The sequence below is a fragment of the Melozone crissalis genome, unplaced genomic scaffold, assembly GCF_028551555.1.
Source record: "Melozone crissalis strain CALT ecotype California unplaced genomic scaffold, PUWL_Pcris_2 ptg000017l_1, whole genome shotgun sequence".
NCBI lineage: Eukaryota > Metazoa > Chordata > Aves > Passeriformes > Passerellidae > Melozone > Melozone crissalis.
Window position 1 is genome coordinate 7,518,801 of NW_026535795.1, and position 21,236 is coordinate 7,540,036.

At 51.6% G+C, this 21,236-nt stretch overlaps 1 protein-coding gene across 3 annotated transcripts in view; it reads right to left on the reverse strand.

Annotated features, from left to right (window-relative positions):
- Positions 1-21,236, reverse strand: part of NOL4L (nucleolar protein 4 like) — a 63,571-nt gene that overhangs the window by 22,278 nt on the left and 20,057 nt on the right. Inside the window, exons 3-4 of one of the 3 annotated variants that reach the window (XM_054274584.1) lie at positions 19,418-19,529; positions 14,898-15,007 (exon numbers count right to left, since the gene is read on the reverse strand). In XM_054274584.1, the coding sequence (XP_054130559.1) occupies positions 14,898-15,007; positions 19,418-19,529 (222 nt within the window). Of the gene's footprint in view, positions 1-4,277; positions 4,373-4,750; positions 4,795-14,897; positions 15,008-19,417; positions 19,530-21,236 lie in introns of those variants that run through there. The other 2 variants (XM_054274586.1, XM_054274585.1) reach the window with 2 other exon arrangements.

Genomic DNA, 21,236 nt, shown 5'->3' on the forward strand with positions numbered 1-21,236 from the left:
TAATTGGCAGCACCCCTCCAACCTACGCCTGCTCCTCATAAAAACGGCCCTGTCTGGCTGCCGCTGGCTGATAGTTTTTATTGTGAACAAACAAATGTCTTTAAAGACAGGTTTGTGCTTTTCCTCCCAGCTCCTCGTCCCTGCAGACACATCTGCTGGCTCAGGGCTCGTGCTGGCCCCAGCCCGCTCCCTCCATGTGCCTCCCGGGGAGTTTCCTGGAATTTACGGCTTGTGAAACCCTGCACGCACCAAGGGACGGACTGATGGACAGACGGACAGGGCTCGGCAGCCCCATGCATGCCCCCCACAGGGACACCCTGACCCCAGACCCACCAGGTGTCCCTGAGCAGCCCCTCTGTGCCCACATGGAGCTGAGCAGGAGAGCAGAAGGTAGGGACAGGCACATTGTCCCTGGCTGAGCACAGCTCCAGTGCCACACCAGCCACAAAGCAATCCTGCCTCTCCAGAAACTCCATCTTGTACGTACAGGAACAGAACTGCAAAGGTCTCCCTGTTGCAAACTATAAATAGTCTCTTTATTGTAAGCATTTGCAGGGAAGCAGCCACCCTAATATCTGGCCTTCTTCACAAGGCTTACTCAAGATTACTGTCAGGCTTAAGAGACAAATGCAAATGCCAAGGTCCTTGCTGCCCACAGTCCCTCACCTGTCCGGCGAGGAGGAGGAGCCCAGGGAGTGACCCACGATGTTTTAGGTTGTTCAGGCTCAGGTGCAGAGGACATTGAGTCTCAGCACCCAAACCACAACCCAGGAGGCATCATCTTCTCCATGCACTCACACATGAAGGAGAAGCAGTGACACGAAGGATGCCTCACATGCACATGCAATAGAAAGTGCTTTATAAATGTGTACAATTCTCTCGAGGTGCAATAACATTTGCCTATTATTAGAAATGCTTGGGCTATCAAACCAGAAACTGATAAGGTATAAATGACTCAAGTTAAACAAGGCTGTCACACGTCCACCAGTCCAGGATTCAGCCACCAGCAGAAAGTCACCCCCTGCTTTCCAGCACTAATATCCTTGGCCAAAATGCCAAGAGGATGAACTTCCCAGCATCTCAGAGCTCCCATTGCACAGCCCACCCCAACAGAATGCACAGCCAAACGTGCAGGTGGCAGCAGGAGAACCCTTCCTGGCAGTGGGAACTGTGGAGAGAGCATCCACAGCCTGCTGAGTCTGGGCAACCACCCTGCTCTGCCCACACCACAGTGCTCCAGGAACTCCTCACACCTTTGTGCCTCTTTAGTAAAGAAAGAGAAAAGCCCCAGCCTCAAGAGTGGCTCTGGCCGTCCCCATCACTCCCGCTCTGGCATCCTGCACTTGCCCTTGGCTGCATTCCTCACTGCTTGTAGGGACACCAGAGGCCACCAGCAAACTCCTGCCTCAGCACACCCCTCAGAGACCAAAGGCTGAACGCTGTGACCTCCAAGCGCTGCCCATGAACTGCTGGCACAGCCTCCTCATACCAGGGACAATCCCAGGGACAGGAGGCCCCAGCAGCACCGTCTGCCCAGCCACAGCCAGGAGCAGAGGGACAGCAGCACAGCACAAATCCAGCCTCAAAGCACAGGACACCAGGGCAAGATCAAGATTTCTGGCTGGGTGGGAGCTCTGAATCTCCCTGGGTGCCAGTAACCTGGCTGAAGGCTGAGCCTCGCAGGGGGCTCCCCATCCAGCCAAACAAGGAAGCGTTTCTCAACAGCAGCAACAGCCACGACTCGGAGCAATACGGTAAATGTAATCTACCCTTCCACCCTCTTTTGGCTTGCAAGTCAGGCAGCTCATTCTTTTTCCTCTCTGGGTTCTCAGGAGAATTCCCTCTGCTAATTTCTTCTTTCCTGTAAACAAACTTCAAATGAAACTTTCATTAGAAAACAGAATGCAATCCATTACCAGTGCCTGTCTCAGGACCTGCTGCCTTTTCCCCAGTTCCACACCACTCGTGGCAGAGATGGAAGTGCCAGTGGCGCCCCAAGCAGCCAGCCCAGAGCCAAACCCTGAACCCCAGCACTGCTGCTGCCGCCCTCCTCCTTCCTGCCTTTCCCAGCTCTCCGGAGAGATCTCCTCACCCCGCAGTAAAGTCCCATCGCTTTGTTTCCAATGTTCAAGGGAATGAGCGATCAAGGGTCAGGCAGCAGAGCTCCTCTCTGCAAGGGGAAGTCAGATCCTGCTGCTGCACTCACAGGGCACACCCAAACATTGGAGCAGGGCTCCCGGCACCACTCAGGGTTTGGAAAACAAAATCCTTGCTTCTCTCCTTCTCTACAGTCCAACATTCACAGCTGCTCTACAGACATTCACAGCCAATATTTTCTACCCAGCAGAAGCAGACACTCACATGCGCAGGGCTCACACTCCACATTTCTGTCCCACTTTCCATTCACGATCTTCAAGCACTGTGCCTGCAAGTGTCCGCTGAGCTTCCCAACTTCGCTGCGAGTTAGAAAACTCCTCCTCGTATTTTAAAACTGGAAACCCCGGGTACCGACAGCCACCCTGCCTGGTCCAAGAACACAACGAGTCGCGGGCAGATCCAGAAACCTAATCAAGCCCCCCGGACTGCAAGGCTGTAATTGCTAGACAATGTTTCTCCACCAAAGCTCTTCCTCCTGGAGAGCAACCTCCCACAGCACGGGCTGAAGCAGGGCAGGGGGGGAAGCTACTCTTATAACCTCGTAAATATATGCAAGACTATCGGTAACCTGCTTATTTTACAGCCAGGCTCAGTTTCTCGGGGACTGCCTTCCAATCTCTCTCCAGTCATTTACATGCTGTGCCTCACGTTTAATATGCCAAGCTCCGAGTCTCAGGACGGTTTATTTTCTCTCTTTAAGTCCTTTTATTTTAAAGCATGTCCTTTCACGCCACAGCCTACTATCCCGATGGGATTTCCTTCCGCGGAGCAGGAACCGAGGCTGTGTGCCGTGCAACCTCCCCAGCACACAGCCACGCTCAGCTTCCCACCACAACCAGCCGTGTTTTTAGAATCAACAAAAGGCAACGCGTGACTGCCAACCCCCAGAGCTGCTCCACGGCCACGCCGGGGCCGTGCACGACCTGCCCGGCACGGGCACCCCCGGACCTGCCAAACCTGGCCAGGACAGAGCTCCCCGTGCCCTGACCCCCGGCAGCGGCGCGCACGGACGAGCTCTCAGCTCTCAGGAAGGCAGCCTCATCTCCGTCTCAGCCACTGTTTAAACCCAGCCCTCTGAGCATGCCAAGAAGGTATTGAACCAGATTTGACCCTAACTTAACCAGTTCCGCGCAGAGAAAGGCTTACTAATGGGAGATAAAACACTCCGGGTCAAAGATTGGTACTGCAGCCGCAAACACTGTGGTGGACATCGCCTCAAAGAGCCGAGCAGCCTCGCAGCACACGGGTGTACGCGGGCTGTGGCGGCGGTGAGCTGTGACTGCGCTGCCTACTCGTGTGTACAATTCCCACACCAAAGAGAACATCCCCGGCGCTCTTTGTCAGGTCACTTACGTCCTTATTTACCGCGATTGCCGCCGATTTCTACGGGACCCGGCAAAACCCGAGTAATTTCCTAGTTCCCGAAAATGGGCAAAACAGTTGATTTTAACGGCAAACGGCAAATGGAAGAGGAAGGGAAGCTCATCCCCTTCGCCCCCTCCCCCTTCTCTAAGAGCTCTTCTGGGAACCCCCCGAGCATTCCCACAGCCCCGAGGCGCGGGGAGTTGCCGGGGCGGGGGGCGGCCCCGCAGCCCCTTCCCGGAGCCGCTGCCCCGTTCCTGCTGTTCAGCGGGGAGGTGCTGAACGCGGGGCAGGGGGCACCGGGCTACGCGACTCCCACCGCCACCACCCCGGAGCCCCGCACCTGCCTCCCCCGCACCTGAACTTGCTTACAGGCGTTTGCTTTTCCATGCGAGGTGGGGACGGTGACTGATACCGCGCGGTGTGAAAGGGCACTTTGCTCTTCCCCCAGCACCGGGAAGCGAGTGTCGGGGAGGGGGGGGGACGGACCCGGTTTTGGAGGCGGTGGCCAAGAGGAGCAGCGCTGTGGGCTGAGCGGCCGGGGGTCCCCCTGTCCCCACCCTCCCCGACGGCCACGGGACCCCGGTGGGACGCGGTTACCACGCGTGTGTCCCCGCGGCAGCGAGGTGCGAGGCGCCGGCGAGAGTCCCCGTCCTACCCCCTCCCGCAGGTAAATAGATACACCCGCGATGGAGCCCTGCCCGCGCGTGTGCGGGGCTCAGCGTGCGGCGAGGATTGACACGTAAGTAGGGCTTTACCTCCAGGGAGGCGGCTATTTCCAGCACAATCCCCTCTCGGGGTCGGGGCTGCTGGTGATGGCGGCGCGGGGCCGGTGCCCGGGGGATGGCTGGGGCCGGTGCCCGGGGGATGGCCGGGGACGGAGCGCTCCCGCCGCCGCCTCCTCCCACTTTCTTCGGCGCTTTTGTGCTCTTCCGGGCGCGGGGGAGCCGCGCCGGGCGCGGGGAAGGACGCGCCGCCCTCCCCCCCCCGCCGCCGGGCAGCCGGGCGGGCGACCCGCAACTTCCCGGGGCCGCGGGGCGGCCGCTCCCCCCGGAGTTGGGGCCGGGCCCCGCGGCCACCGCCCCCCCCGCCCCGCCCCGCCCCGCCCGCCGGTGGCCCCCCCTCCTCCTCCCCGGCCCCGCAGCGCCGCGGCCGCGTGGAGCCCCCGCGCATCTCCCCCCGCCCGCCGCCCCGGGGCCGGGAGCGGAGCCCCCCGCGGGCGGGCGCCTACCTGGAGCGGAGCCCGGGGCCTGCCGGCCTGCGCCAGCCCGGCGGCGCGGCGGGGAGCGCGGGGCGGAGGGACGGAGGGACGGAGGGAGGGGGCCCGGGCTGGCGGCGCTCCGGAGAGGCTGACAGCCAGCTGCTGCCCGGGGAGAGGGGCCGGCGCTGCGGAGCGCGTCACTCCCGGCTCCCGGGGGGGGGCCGGGGAGGCGGAGGGGGGCGAGCGGGGCCCGGCCGCGGGCGGAGGGGGCGGGGGCGGCGGGGGAAGGGGAGCGGGGCCGCGGGGGGCGGGCGCACCGGGCCGGGCGCGGCGGGGGGCGCGGAGCCGCGCCTGGAAGAGCACATTGTGGAGGGCCGGGAGGGCCCTTCCCCGGGAGGAGACAATGTCCAGGGCCGGGCGCCTGCTGGAGAGCGCGAGAACGCGCGGCCGGGGCACGGCACGGATCGGTTCGGATCGGCCGGCAGGGCCGCTACCCGCCCGGGCATCCTCCGCTCCGCACGGCCCGGGGGGCTGCAGCCGATCCGGGGACCCTCCGCTCGGCACAGCACCGGGGGCTGCCGCCCGTCACGGCCCGGCCCGGGGACCCTGTGCCCGCCTGGCTCGGTGCGGCCCCTGGAGCTCCGTTCCTGGCTCCGGCCGTGCGCCGGTGTAAGTGCGGGGCCCCTGCAGCCAGCCCCGGGCGCGGTGGGTCCCGCAGCCCCTTCCAGGCGCGGTGGGTGCCGCGGTGCCGAATCCTTTTGTTCCCGAGGATTCTCCCTCGCTCCGCGGGAGCAGAAGGACCCCGCGCTGCCGGCAGCACCATCAGCCACCGCCGCAGCCTCCGAAGGCTGGAGCAGGGCTGTTGGGAAGCCAGCGGCTTGCCCAGCACGGCTCTGGGCAGGGCACCGGCTGCCAGATCCCCGGCAGGATGGGGATGCTGCGCCCCAGCTCTGGCAGGGCAGTGCTGGGGGTCCCGGCATCCCCCAGGCTGGGACCCGCTCCCAGGCTGGGCTTTGAGGGCAGTGGGTCAATGAGCTCTATCTTAGTTTGAGATCACCATAATGGGATGATGATTCCCACCACAGTGATGGGCAACAGCTCTGCAGCATCCCCCTCCCCAGCCCACCTCATGTTTCGCTATTTAATGGTTACAAAGGAAATGGCTTATGAAATAAACCAAGTGTAGCAGTTCAGTGTTGAGCCTGCAATAGGCTGGTACCAGAAATGGTGCCAGAGCCAGAATGGGAACTGCCAGGTTTGGGTTATGGGGATGTCCAATTGTGATGTTATCTGTTCCAGCGTTAACCACCTCACTGCCAGGGAAGAGGCAAGGGAAGAGGGTGGCTTAGGAAGATCTGAGGCCAGAGGTGAAAATGGGCATCACTCACTACTACATTTCCATCTCCTCCAGGCTGGTCAGGAGCCAGAGGCTGAAAAGCAAGCACGGGAGCCCTGGGGGCCTTCTGCAGGAGGTGGATGGCTGGGCGGCCAGCGGGCTGTGAGCCCCCAGCCACAAGGACTTCTCTACACTCCCTTTCAGCTCCATGGCTGCTGCTCCTCCCTAAAGCTAAAATAAAATCCTGACCATTTAAGGTGAACAGGAGCTTTGCCGAGGACCTCAGCGGAGCGGGCTTTAACCCCTTCCCATTGCTGGGCTTTGTTTACTCCTTGCACTTCCTTTGGCTTCAAGCTAGACCGGCTTAAAGCCATTTGAGAGAGCACATCCCCTGGGACCAGAGTGCCTGTCCCTCCATTTGGTGAGCTTACAGAGGACACAAACTGGCCAGGATGCGAGTTTGAAACACAGTCACTATTCCTTGCTGCCTCACCATGTGGACACTCTTATTTTATACTAAGTGCCTTTGTGTGGGTTAGCTTAATCCACTTTGGAAATGGATTAACCTAAATTTCATCGGCAAACTTAGTGTGGAGCAGCCGGGTCCACACAGGGAGTGAGGGAGGAAGAGCCATTCAGCAGGAGCTGCTGGGCAGGAGCTGTTCCCTGTGCAGGAGAGGGGTCCTGACCCCAAGGGGGGTCACCGCTGTTACAAGTGGGGTCATGAGCCCGACAGAAATGCAATTGTTTGTGCCAGCACACGGGGTCACGAGGCTGGCAGAAGTGGGGCTCACCAGCGGAAGAGGGGCTGCCTCCAGAAACAGCCAGGGAGGCTCTGGGAAACAGCCCTCCAAGCGCCTTTCCAGGGGGTACTTTTCGGATTCAAATTGTCTGGGGGGAAATAACTGGCAATTAGATATAGAATTGGTAATAATAATTTATCGACTTGTCAGGAACAGGGGTAAGTGCCTTGCGAGATTACACATTAAAAAAAACGCACACCGTAACAAACCAGTGCTGCTGTTACTATATCATATATATAATATACATCAAATATATTATTTATAAGTCACTTCCTTCCCTCTCTCTTCACTATGTGTTCATTACCTCAGGTACCTGCCAGCCCCCTCACATGGACACAGATCTGCCCATGCAGAGAGCCTGGGGCTCCCTGGGTCCTGCTGGATTCCCCCATGGCCAGAGCCATGTCCCAGCTGTGACAGCACCACCCCACAGAGCCTGCCCGAGCACCAGGCACTGATGCTTCCAAGGGCATCGCTAACAACGACCTGACCTCATCTGTTGTCATTTCCTAAGGCAAGGCTCCACGAGAATGCCAGGACTGCTGTCAAACCCAAGAATACACGACATTTAAGGAGCTGCAGGAGCTTAATTGAATGGTTGTGGTGCTATGGATTGTGGGCACAGGGATCTAGTGGTGGGAGCAGGGACTGCAGGCTCTGGCCATCACGCCAGAGGAGTCACTGACTCATGGACGACCTTGTGCGAGTCACTTGATGTTCTTGTGCCTCTGAAAAGTAGGTTAAATAACAAACGGGACCTCCTGCACTGGGTCCTCCGTGACCATCAAATCCTGCTGAGGAATAAGCAGTGAAATGAGATTCTCTCGGGGGCAAGGCCAGGAGGGAAACGGGCAGGAGGGACTGAGGGAGGGCATGGCATGAGGGGCAGACACAGCTTTTATCCACACTGTGCCTTATCTGCCATCCAGAGCAGAGTCAGGGTAAAAATGGAGGGTAAAAATTTGGGACACTTCATTATACACCAGATTCCTTGTGGGCTAAGGGCTGTATTCCCACTTCATCCTGATCACTCCTTCCTTAGAAGCAGCAGTGGTTACCATCTGGCATGGGCATCAATAAAAGGGGTTTTCTCCTCCCAGGAGCCAAGACCAAGAGAAGAAAAGGAAATACAGCTCTGTATTTCACACCAGTCACTGCCAAATACAGGAGCAGGAAAGGAGTTGTTTCTGTGGATAGAATTTTCTTCTTCTGGAGTACAGGGAATGGGTGTTTGACAGGACAGGTCCCTGACAGTCAAATATCCCCTAACATTCCTTTCCACTGTCCAAATCCACAGCTCCAGCAGCGATGTCTGCACTGCTCGATACAGTGAGGACAATCCTCACAGCTTATCTCTTGGTCCCCCAAATCAGAATCGAGTAACCACACACAGAACCCCCACTAAACCCATTTTTGGCCATTCTCAAGCATTCCACACAATTCAGAATCCATCCTTGTGAGTAAAACTGACTCCTCAGCTCCTTCTGAGCACACACAACTCCTGGTGTGGGTCTGAGGGGTGTGTGCAAGCAGACAGGGTGCAAACCTGCCCGTGCAGGTTGAACAGCAGCAGAAACAAAAGCGAGCACACAATTCAAGGTTAAAAAGCTGAACCACACAGCTTCATCTTCTGTAATAACGGAAATCATTAATAACAGTTTGCACTCTCAAAGTAGTTGCCATCCAAGCTCTTGAAGAGCTTTATTAGTGAGCAAGACCTCAGAAGTCTCTCTAAGGTATTATCCCCTTTTTAAAGGGAGGAGGCAATTAAGAAACAGCCATTTGTGTGACTTGATCAAAGTCAGCGTACAGCACGTCAGCACCTGAGCTTTGAGATGATGCAGAGCTGCCCACCATGCACAGCCTTCCACAGGAACAGGACAGATCCAACTGGATCCATGAGACTACTCCATGGATGTTGCAATTGTGTTTTCCTCACTCTGAGGCTGACATCTTTACTTTTTCCCCTGGAAATATTTCCCAGCCCCACTTTAAAGGTCCTGAACCAAAACCTTGTTTCCAGTTCTACTGGGAACAGCTGCCTTTGATGCTGGTTAACACACGAGGGAATGGGCAGCAGCTCTCCTTACCAGACAGGGGATGTACTGGGAAGAAATGAGGAATTAAAGAGAGGTAGAGTGGCTTCTGGCCCTGCTTATTCAGTGTTCCCAGACACAAGTTCCTGCAGCTTGCCTGTAGCAGGCTTCTACAGATAACAGGTAACAGGCACCAGGAAAGGTGTGTGTGGTGGAGAGTGATCAGTCCCAATGTCCCAGGGGTGGATCTGCATGACAACCACAGCCCCACTAAAAGCCCGAGAAACTTCTAAACATCCCCCAGCCACTTCTCCAGGACCTTAGCTGAGCTGCACAACACCACAGGGAAGTGAAGAGACAGTGGGGAAGGGACTGGTCCATGAGAACGGACTGGAGCTGTCACACGGAGCAAGAAAATACACCTGAGTACTTCAGGAGGGTGAATTGTCCCCAGCACCACTAGAAACAGGCAATGCCACCTCCTTTCTTATAGAAAACAACATGATTAGCCCCAAAACAGCCAAGAGTCAGAGCCTTGGCATCACTTCTCACTGGAAGACAAGAGCTGCTGTGGCAGGACCGACCCCAGCCAGCCCACGTCGGTCTCACACTGTTTGCTCACAGCACACGTCACTCTGAACAAACACAGAGCTCACCTGGAGCACCGGGAAAAGTACTGACACCTCCACACAGTGGGAAATAAAAGCTGCCGAGTTTTTACTAGCTGGGAATGCCAGAGTTAATTCCCAGTAAAAAAAAAATGAGTTGCCCTTCACTGAAAGCCGCCCATTCACACCAGGGTGAAACCAGGCTAAATGCATCGGTCATCTGATCTCCTGCATCTCATGAGCCTTCAGGCCAAGGATGAAAGTTTTGCTAAAGCATCTTTGCCAGTAAAGAACACTGCTGTGACAGCTGGACCTGGCTTTGCCCGGACTAACTCTGCGGTTAAGAGCAGATCCGAAGTTTCCCAGGCAAAGGCGGCTCCCGGCGGCACAAGCTCTGTCCCCACTAGAGGGCTGCGCAGCCGAGCAGCCAGGAAATCTGTTCCTAACTCGGTGTCTCCCTATGCCTGCGGCCGGTGCTCCCTTCTGTGCCTAAGGGTGTGTTTAAGGAACTTCTCTAGTGCTCAAAAATGACTTAAAAATTAGCAGCAGGAAACAAATATCCCAAACCATGACAAAACTTCTTGAATGGGAACTATCTAGAGCTCAAGTCAAGTTGATCTAGAGGTTTTTATTCCCCCAGAGATGTTTAACACCCTCTCTAATGGATTGGGAAGTACCTTATCATCCTCATGTGATGCAAACGCATCATCCCACTTCCTGTCAAGTACTGCCTGCTTCTGCCCTCCTCACCTCTGTGAACACACACATCTTTTCTTCAGGATGCCTTCATGAAACACTCAGCTAAATCCAGGTCCCAGGGCTTGTCCAGCAGCTGCCAGCTCGACCAGATTTGCTCCTCGTCTCTGTACTATGTGGAATGAAATGTCTGCAATTCTCACTACTGAACTTCCAGGCTGAAAATAAAAACCCAGTGTGCCTTCCTGTATGTGCCTCCCCTCCCTGCCTTCTGCACCCCCAGGACTGGCTGGAGATGGCTCCAAAGCAGAAGGAAGGGAGTGAGCTGCCAGGGGAAGATGCATCTTTGCTGCTCTCAGAGCCTCTGAGACACCGAAGTGAGCAAGCACAGTAATGGGCAGGCCAGGGAAAAATGAGGAGGAATTCACATTGCCAACCAGCCTCTGGTCATGAGGGTCTGTGAGCTCTCAAATCCTGCAGAGGCTTGATCCTCACCAGCAGCAGACAAGACCAATTCCATGCACATGGGTGGGATTTAAGCCCCTGCACCCCCTTCCAGGATTATCCAGCTGTCTGAGCTAAAACATTGCTTGAAATGGTGCTGTGAAAACCACCTCACATCCATGCACTGTCACACACTCCAGGCTTACAGGGAAATTACTGGATGGATGGGATGTGTGACGGTGCAGGACAAGGCTCTGTCCCTCTCAAACACTTACAAGTCAGTGCAGCAAAGCCATAGCAACAAGGAAAACACTCTTCTTATTTCCCATCCAAGAGCAGCTCCTGCCATTCACTGATTGCGTGACCTTCTGCCAGCAGCCACTGAAGCAATCTTTGAAAACGTTTCTGTATCATTTAAACCTGGTTACTTGGCCCTGGACTGTTCCTGCCAAGGTAGCAGCAACAACGCTGGAGCAGAGAGAGAGAGCCTGGCATTTCAGTGCTGAGATTTGTCCTCTTAAAATCTTTCTATTCCTCCTGTCACCAGTGGAAACCCTGCCCAACAGCAGCATAAAAAATAAATCCAAGGCTGAGGTTGAGTAACACAGAACAGATTGTCAGAAAAATGACTGCAATAGAATAACCAATCATTTAAAAATGCTAATATTTAGCATTTGAAAATGAGGTGGAAGGATCTTTATAGATAAATATCAAATATCTTCTATTCGTTCCTTTTTGCTGCTAGATTGGAACGGTCAGGAGTTCAGACATGCTTTAATGCCTTGGTACATACCATGAAATGGGGCTAATTCAGCACCCTGGAAAGGGTAAGGGGCCTGGTTTTTCACACATGTGAAAACTGGTAAAAAATGGGGATAAAGGAAGGTTCCCACCCCAGAAGAACCTGCATGTCCTACTGAACCCAGTATAAGCAACATGGGTCTCTGCTGTTTTCCACTGTCCCAGAACAGATGTTGTGATTCCAAAAAATATATAGAAATATATTCTGTAGGAATTTTCCTTTTGTGAGCAACCACGTAAAGAGCGTCTCTTCTGATAGTTTTTTGTCCATAAGCAGGGATAAAATGCTTTCCTTAAGGTTCTTCTGGCTGTGCTTCCTTCTGGAGACACTGGTGCCCTAATAGTGACGTGCTTAGCAGCACTAATAGATTACACTTACATGCACTATTTTTTTTTTTCCCTGAATAATGAAGTTAAAAGGCCACTTTGGCATAAATTCACTCATTGTTACCCCAAGTGAAGTGAGTTTCTCCTGGTGTTGCTGCATACAAATAATTGCTTTTGGCCAAAGCCAAGGGAAACACGAGTCCATTGCTTAATTTGCTTCTATTAACACCATCAAATGTTAGTGAGAGGGAGGCAGCAAAGTGGCAGCACTCAGCCAGAGCAGCCTGGATGTGCTGGTAGATAAAACCCTTGCAGGGGATATCTGCATAGGGCAAATTTTAAAAGCAGGTTGTATTTTCTGCCTGTTTTGCATTTGCATAAAAGTCAGAATTATTTCTACTGTCTTTAGAGGGCTCCTTTCAGTTGGCAAACACCTGGAACTCCAAAAGCTGCAGCACCTGAACTGTGCAACCCTAACCCTAACCCTGTGTCACACAGCCCCTGTTCCATGGACCATGCTCAACACAGACTGCCAGGTTCCTCCAGGAAAAAAAGGTTTGTACTGTTTTCTTTCCAGTGCAATGTATGAATAAATAGAATAAAATTGGCAGGGGAATTCTTGTGGAGGGAACTGACCCCTGTTATTTGCATTATTACACATATTATCTTCAGGTAGTCTCAGCATTAGCAGCTCCAGGTCCAGCCACAGCTGTCTCAGGAGTGTGGCACTTGTTTTCATTCAAGTTACACCAGGGGAAGTTTAGGTTGAATCAGGAAAAATTTCTTCACCAAAGGGGTTGTCCAGCCCTGGAACAGGCTGCCCACCATCCCTGGAGGGATTTAAGCCATGTCAATGTGGAAGTTGGGGACATGGTTTAATGGTGGGCTTGGCAGTGCTGGGGGAATGGTTGGATTCAGTGATCCTGAAGATCTTTTCAACCTAAATAATTCTATTGATTCCCCGGGGGAAGCCAGGGAATGTCCCATGTTAGAAGGGACTGCACTCAAATCCTGCTGGATTTTCCCCAACCATCTGAATCCTCTCCAGACTTTTGTCATGATGGAAAATTTCAACACTTCAGAAGTCTGAGCAATAGGACTGATCCTTTTATTACTTTGCTCTCAGGAATCAGTTTCCGTAACACAGTGAACAGCAATTTTTACTTCTTCCGAACAGGTTTTTCCCTCGGCTGCTACAGCTTAAAAAGCTTCGAAAGCTGCGCTGCAGTGTAACAACAGGAGCACAGGAGAAGGAAAACTTTAGAGGCAGGGAATAACATCAAACCATTTGATTTATGATCTAAACCAACAACTGCTGGTTGCCTCAGCTGGTCCCTTTTTGTTCCTGCATGACACACGCTTCTATTCCAATCTCTGCAAGCTTCAGGAGTATTCATGTTAGCAGCACGTTATATCGATCCAGTGACAGTTCCAGTGCAAACTGCTGCACCAAAATTCAGGGTATGAACTCTGAATTACCAACCAAAGTTCTCAAAACAAGCATCCTTAAGCAGGCAGCTCAAAAACTCAAGATCCACTACTGAAGCCTCCCAGCTTCTGAGTGGTTTGCTAGCCCGGGAGCAAGATCAAACTGCAAGGTCAGTTTGCTACCTCTATAAACAGGGTACAGGAGTTTAATGAAGCTTTGTAGTACACTCCCCTTAAGCAGCTTCAGAGCCAAGAAGAACTGGTTGAAAATGCATAAAAAGCTACAAGTCAAACCATTCAGTCCTCTCTATGTAGTAAACTTAACTTGAAGCAACCACCCTAAATGCTGGAAAGCACAGCCAGCATTCATGGCCCTGAGTCCCTGGCCTTGGTGAAGAACAGGACTGCAGGGTCTGCCACACCAATGCCACTCTGCCAGGAGCTGCACCAAGACCCAGCAAACAGTGCACAACCCAAAGGTGGCTGGAACATGCTGGCCTATTTATCCAGAAGTGGTCCCAAAGTAGCAATCAGATGGCACAAAGGGGCACATCCACCCACTCCATGTGCACAGCCCAGTTCAGCCCAGTCCAGTTCAGCCCAGCCCAGCTGCCCCCCAAATTATCCACAGCTCTACTGCCTGACCCATCAAAAGCACAAAACCTGGCACATCAGCCTTTCACCTTTCAAAACCCGAAACAAATCCTGAAACTCACTCAAGTGTCAAACAAGTGCGAAGGAAAAAGCTCTGACACGCAGAAGTGCTTCCCACCAGATGCCATTTTGTCCTCCAGCAAGAAGGCTTCACAACAGAAGTGATAGAGCAGCTCGGTATCCCTGCAGCAAACCCACACTTGGCACTTCACACCCTGGCAGTGATGCTCTGACCCACATCCCTTTAGGAAGCTGCTGGATGAAAGCCCCCATCGGGTGCTCAGGCTCCCAGCAATGTTTTCCACCACAGCACCATGCAAATGCTGTCACATCTTGCCACTGGCAGCAATGTGTGAAATCAGGTTCAGGTTTCAGAGTGCTGGAAAGAAAATCCAGCACTGGCTTCCAGTGCAGATTGTGGGGAGCAAGTAAAACATACTTTTCTTTTTATAGACTGTTTCCATGGTGCACAGAGGTTCCCATAGCTAATTCTGCAGCTGCAGAACTTCAGAAAATTTCACAGCCTGGGTATAATCCTGTGGCAGGGTGCCCCATACATCCCCAAAGCAAAATCCAGTGGCTTAACACTGTCACCAAACAAGAGAGCCGTGTCCCACTTTGACGTGGGAGCGGAGCGGCTGCAGCTGAACCCCTCAAGTTGCTGAGCAGTTTAGGAGAGCCCCAGAGCAACCAAAGTCAGGTCTGGGCTTCAGACTCCATCTGCTAAAGCTCCCAGACATCAGTGGGAGATAAACAAATTACTACTTACCATATTTTTTTTTAAACAATTTCTTAGAAGAACTGTATGTCTAAAGAACAAGACCGTCACAACTTAATCAACCCCACCTCTGCCTCTCTCCACTGGCACAACTCTGAAGCAGCTCAGCTTCCAGGAGATGCAGGATACACTGCCTCCCAACATGCTGTGTTTGGTCAGAGCCTCACAAGCTCAGACAAACCAGGCATTCCCAAAAACATCCTCCTGGAATCCAAGTGCCCCTCCCCATTTCCCATTCAGCCCCTCGGCACAGGCAGATCACTCACCTGCTCCTGGGAATTCATCACCCGCAGCTTCATCTGCTTCAGGTAGGTGGAGGTAAGGGGCATGTTGTAGTCAATGATCCCAGAAACCAAGGAGGAAGGTGGCTCACTCTCTGAAGAACAGAGGAAAAGCTTTATTTAGATGAGGGACCTGCAGGTATGTTCTTGTAACTCAGGGGTATGCAGGAGAACTTCAAATCCCAGGCAAGAGCCACCCGCTGAGAGAAGGTTCCTCTAAGAACATGACCCCCCCAAGAACATAATTACAGAACAGATGTTGTCTCGGGAAAAAAAAATACAATAAAATAAAAAAGCATTGCTGTCACCTGTGAAAAAAACTACACATAATGTGTAATTTTTCAGTGTCTCCCAAACCTGAGGAAGAAATTGAGTCTTGCTGAAGCCTCAGAAATGCCTCCAAGCACATGGGATTTATGCAGGGGGTGATGAACAAGGATCTATTTGCAGCTTGCTTCAGCATCGCAAAATCTTGCCAATTTTGCTGGGATTCCCTCAGGTAGGACTTAACATTAAGGCAACGTATTAAGTATCTCTATCTGGTGATGAAGATTATTTTTAACATCCTCATTAAAGCACAAACTTAATTTTAGAGATCTTTAATTTAAATTGTTCCTGTTGATTCCTCTGGCTGCATCACATTGAGCTCTAGAGATGGCTCCAGGTTCGGATGCTCCTGCAATCACTCTGTCTGCCCAGGCTGAGTCCCCAAAGCAAATTCTCAGTGATTTCTCTGAATTCTCAAAGGTTTTTCTGCTCTGCCCCCACCACTACAGATCCTGCAGGACACAGAACATGAAGTCTGCTGGAATGATCTGTTCCAACTCTGAATTTGCAGGCTCACACAGTGGGTTTGTCCAGGAGGAAAGCTGCCATTGTCCACAGGGATGGCTGATGGCTACAAGCAAGATCTCTTTGCCCTCAGCACAGGCAGATGCAAGTCTGGAGAATTAATCAGCCTCCATGCTGAAGGGATGTGTGGTACCCACTGGACAGGGAGCTTAAGCAGCAAGAAGGATTCCCAGGAGCTGAAGGTGAACTTATGGTAGGAGGTTTCCATTCCTGGTTCTGAATCTCCCTGGCTGGCTTGCATTTTCTGGGGTCACTGGTTTCACAGGCATGTGTGACAGAGCCCTTTGAAAAAGAGCCTTCACAAAATGTTTTACAGCACCTCAGAAAAGCCATCAACCCAATCCTAATGGGCCTGCTTCTCAGAAATGCTGAGTGTAAAAAAATCCTGTTGGAACTCAGCAGAGCTGAAGATGCTCCACACCTCTGGAAACACCACATCTATCATGCCTGATTAGGAAATTACCTGACCCCAAAACTGCCTGTAATTGACTTAAACATCACAAAGGTCTTTGCAAATCTTTTCTATCAAGACATTGACTGGGTCCCTGGAAATACAATGCTTTTTTTCTCAGGTTCATCTAGTCCATTCCTGGGCAAATAGAGTATTCCTGCCTGTGGGTGCAGGGAAGGGTGGCCAGTGCCACTCAAGTCATCAACTTGCCCTAATATGAAGGATGAAGGTCCAAAGCTTTTAGGAACCTTGTAAACTGATTCCTCCATCTTCCCTCATGGCTGTATGCCAGCAGCCTCTGTCACACTTTGACCTACAGATTCGGAGCACTTATATGTCTCTATAACACCCAAAAGAAACCTTTATTGTGCTGTGATGAAAAGATGCTAAAATCCCAGTGCAAGGGGAGCTTTTTACAGGAACTAAACCTGCCACCCTCCCCAGCTGGCTGAGTCCCTAAGAGTTTGGAAAGCATTTGCTCAGAGTATCACAGATAGAGCTGCTCTCTGCTGAGACACAGGCACGGTGAGGTGAGGGTTTGGGATCTCTGAGGATGATAAGTTGCTCTCTGCTGAGGCACAGGCACGGTGAGGTGAGGGTTTGGGATCTCTGAGGATGATAAGTTGCTCTCCTGCCATTCCCCACTCCACTGCTCAGCGCTGCAGAGATGAATGAAGCTGAACAGGAGCAGCTCAGCAACTTCAGATGGGGAGGGAGGTAAGTGATCTTTCAGTGCTTAGATTCTGCCTGAAACCATTCTGATGTAAATTTGGAACAATCCCATTAGAGGCCACAAATTTAATGTGAATTTGTGCAACTACACCACAGAAGGGCTTGAGCCCAAGAAACCAAACTCTTTTTTTTTTTTTTCCATTTTCCCAAGTTATCTGGGAAAGAAAGAAAACCTTTGTTTTAAAAGGCCTGGGGGGCTCCACGGGAACAATCTTCACATCCTATGTCACAAGAGGAAGCTCCTGGAATCCTTTAGCTCATTTTGCAGTTATCTCTATCACATGCCCCACATGTTGGACACACAGATGGAACAAGGAGAAATGGTTTTGATCCTAGCTCCACATTTTTATCACTCCACCAGAATTACTCCTAACTTAATAACACTGTAAAGAGATCCCAGTGAAGTCCAGTGACGTTTAAACTTTCCCACAAGCAAGACAATTTGCTTTTTATGAATGATGTGGGTGCCCTGCAGGGCTTGATGGCAGATATGTTTAATTAGGGATTTTTGTGATCACAAATTAAATGTGTTCAGATTTCTTTCACAGACAAGAAAAGTAGAAAGAGATGGGAATTACTCAAATTTTGTCATGTTGCTGAGTTAAACTTTACCTGTATGTGCCTCTATGTGTGTATGCACGTGCATACACCTCAGTAATTCTTCTATGACCCCAGTGGTTTTTTTTGGTGATTCGCTCCTGATAAATTCCTGAATACTTGTTAGTGAAATCAGACACCCTTCCCCAGGAAAAGTAACCTTATCTAATCTACTCAATGCATTTTCACATGTACTTAGTCACTATTTAGGTGCTATTCAGACAGAGAAGCACTTCTGTCCTTTCATTCATGGTGAGTAAGACTTTTTACCTGTGTGATCCTTTGTATTCCTGATTGATTTATTTTTAAGAGAACTGCTAAGGGCCGAAGCTTTATGAAAATAATCACTAACTGATATTAATTTATAAATTTGTTCAGGACAGATGGATGTCAGCCTTGATCATGGTTCCCACAGCCAGGACCACACTGGGGGGACATCCAGAACACACTGTGGGGGATATCCAGAACCAGGGGCTCCCTGAGCTGCCTCTCAACTGGGATGGGTGTGTGCTGCTGGGAGAGGCACAGGACATGCAGGATGGGGGGTGGGTGGAAGCCCCTGAAGGTTGGACAGGGTTTTGAGCAGCCTGATCTAATGGAAAGTGTCCCTGCCGTTGGCAAGAGGGTGGAATGAGATGGACTTTAAGGTTCCTTCCAAACCCAACCAGTCTGTGACTCTGTGAAGGAATATCACCCATGAGGGACGCAGTGCAATCACTGTGAAGGTCAGGTTTGCTCCCAGCAAGGCCAAAGTTTTCTGGATGTAATTGGAAAGGGGGATCAGGCCCTTAGCTGGCAGAGTGGGAAGTGCTGGGGTAATGGAACTTCAACTAACAGAATTCACATGAAGCTATTTGGGAGAGGTTTTGAGAGTTTTAAAAAAATATAATGAGTACAAAGCATTTCAGTCACTACCTTTGGATAGATGGCACATAATCCACTTACACAAAACCTCTGGGATGTCCATAGCCCTGCTCCCAGCAGTAAACAGTTGGCAATCAGTACTCAATACAAGAAATTCTCAATTGTTGGCCCTTTTGTTCCTTAAATTCTGCTTCCCTTCCTGATAAGAGCTGCCAAATGAGCCACTTTGCCTTGCCACTTTTGAAACTGACCAACTCCCTGCAGTTTGCTTAGGTTTTTTTTAAGTAGCAATTTTAATGGCTGAAATCAACATCACTTTGAACTTGCTTTGCACTTGATCATGAAAACAAGTTTGTAACTCAGAAAACAACCACACAAACATTTAAGCAGCTACTCTGAAGAGAACCTGGTCCCATCTTCTTCCCACTCCTGCTCTCTCTTGCACTTAAGAAGCTGCAGATTGGATCTGTCCACAAAAGAACCATAACGAGTCAACCACCTCAGTGGCCACACAAATTGTGTGTGTACACGGGCACAACATAACTGTGATTGCCAAACCACTTGCCATTATCTAACCCAGGATCCCCTGCTTATCTACTAATTAAGTGTAAATTGCTTCTTTATCAGAAACTTCAGCTATTCAGACATATTCTGTGTCTTTCAATACAAAATTATCGGTTCCAGGGAAAAAATTTTGGTTAGTTTTATAGACATTGAGGTTTCCACCCTCACATGATCATGGGTTGATTGCAGCCATATCTGTGGTATGTTTTGGGCAGCACTGGGGAAGCTCAGGAAGAAAGCCAGGCTGCTTCTGCTCCCTAAGCTGAAAGAAGCAGGTTTAAGCAATTCCTTCAGCTTGGCTATAAAATGTAAAATATCCCAGGTTAGGAAAACCCTTAGGTTACGATATATCTCATGGACAGGACAGTGTCTGGCAGCTGTTGGTGGCACTGTGCTGGTGCAAAATGCAGAGTCAGCTCTGCTGGCAGAAGCCACTCGCCCTTACCTTTGGGCTCCAGGCCGTTGGAGTTGAAATGCATCCTCTTCTGGCACTCAGTGCAACTCATCAGGAACCTGGTCACAGCCTCTCTCGGGAGGAAAGCATAGGTCTCTGCAATCTGGGGAAACAACAGACAGCTGTAGGTCCTGGGAGATGGACAATGGGGTGGAAAGCAGAGGGACCACGGGCACAGCTCATAGCTACACACTGTCCCCTCCAGCCCTAAATCCCTCCCTCCAGAGCAGCTGTTGGTGGGGAACACTTTGGGAGGGTTACTGATGTGCCACTGAGGCACCAAGACACAAATGAACAGACCTTTGGTATCCCTGCATACCCAAACCTTCCCAGAAACTCCTTCCCATTCCCCCTTGGAGTCTGGGAAGAGCAAAGCTATGAACATGTAAGAATCAAATGTGAAAGTAAGGCCTCGTCAGCTCTGTTTGCATTGTTAATTACCATCACACCAGTAACCTGAAGAATCCATTAATCTTTTGTAAGGGCAGGTCACTTTTTCCCACAATGACAATCAATTACTGTTAATAATACTTTGCACTTCTGTGACATATTTTATCTAGGGAATTGAAAACATTTTTCCAAACAGTAATGAATTAAGTCTCCTGAACCTTTGTGGGGTATGTATTTTATAGATGAGGAAAAGCTAAGGATAAATATTTAAAATTTGAATGCTTGAAGTTAAACACTAGATCCAGACCAAAGCACCCACAGAAGGTGTCTGGCAATCCCTGTTATTGCAATTAATTCCTGCCAGCAGTAATTTTACGGTGTTTCTAAGGATCAAGACTAGGTTATTTGGAGAAGGAATAAGTCAATTTTAATGTAGACTTCTTTAAGGCCATAAAAGACCATCAAATCTTGGAGTCTGACCTGTGTAGCACAAGTCACTTCACCCAGGTTCTCCTGCAGCCCAGTGGCCTGCAGTTTGCCTAAAACATCATCCAGGAAGACATCTGGTCTTAATTGGAAGGCATTAAAAGGTGGAGAGCCCACCTCTCACTTTGGGCTGGCTCCTATGGTTAATCACCCATCCTGTTTGGTCTAAGTGACTTGTCTCAGCACAGCAGTTCCCAAACCAGGGGCCGTGACCCTCACAGGGGTCACAGCACTTACAAGTGGGGTCATAAAGCAGACAGAAATTCAATTGTTTGTGCCAGTCCTCGGGGCTGGGAGCCCTGCAGAAGTGGGGCTCGGGACGGGAAGTGGGGCTGCAATCAGACACCTCGTGGGTGACGGAGCTGAGCTGGGAGGACGGCCCAGGATGTCCTGATCCCCTGCCTGTGGCCACACCGTCCTCCTACCTGAGACAGTTAACAATTCCTAAATTCTAAAAGTCCACATTAAATACAGAAATACCTAAATTCCACGCATTTTTGTGCCCTGAGGGGGTGCTGTTCTAGCAGCAGAGCGGCGGGGCAGGGGCTGTGCTGGATCCTGGCTCAGGCAGCGCCGTGCCCGGCTCTGGCTCTGCGGTGGGAGGGAGCCGCATCCCTCTCCACTGCGCGGCAGCAGAGCCCGGGCTTTCACACGCGCTGAATGCCAGATGGGTGGAAAGTTCAGGCGGGGACCTTGTCCCAGCGCTCAAATGGAGGCTGCAGTGCCGGGTCCTCATGGGATTCTCCTCCTATTTAGCTGCAGCCCCAGCGAGCTCTGTTGTGGCTGAGCGGATGCCAGCTCAGCCTTTGCCTCTGTGTGATATTTATCGATGCACAAGCACAAGGGATTCCTGCAGAAACGCTGAGATGAGGGGCCTGGAAATTGCTGGTGGCAGCCGTGGTGGGGTGTCACAGGCAGGGAACTGTCCCTGCCT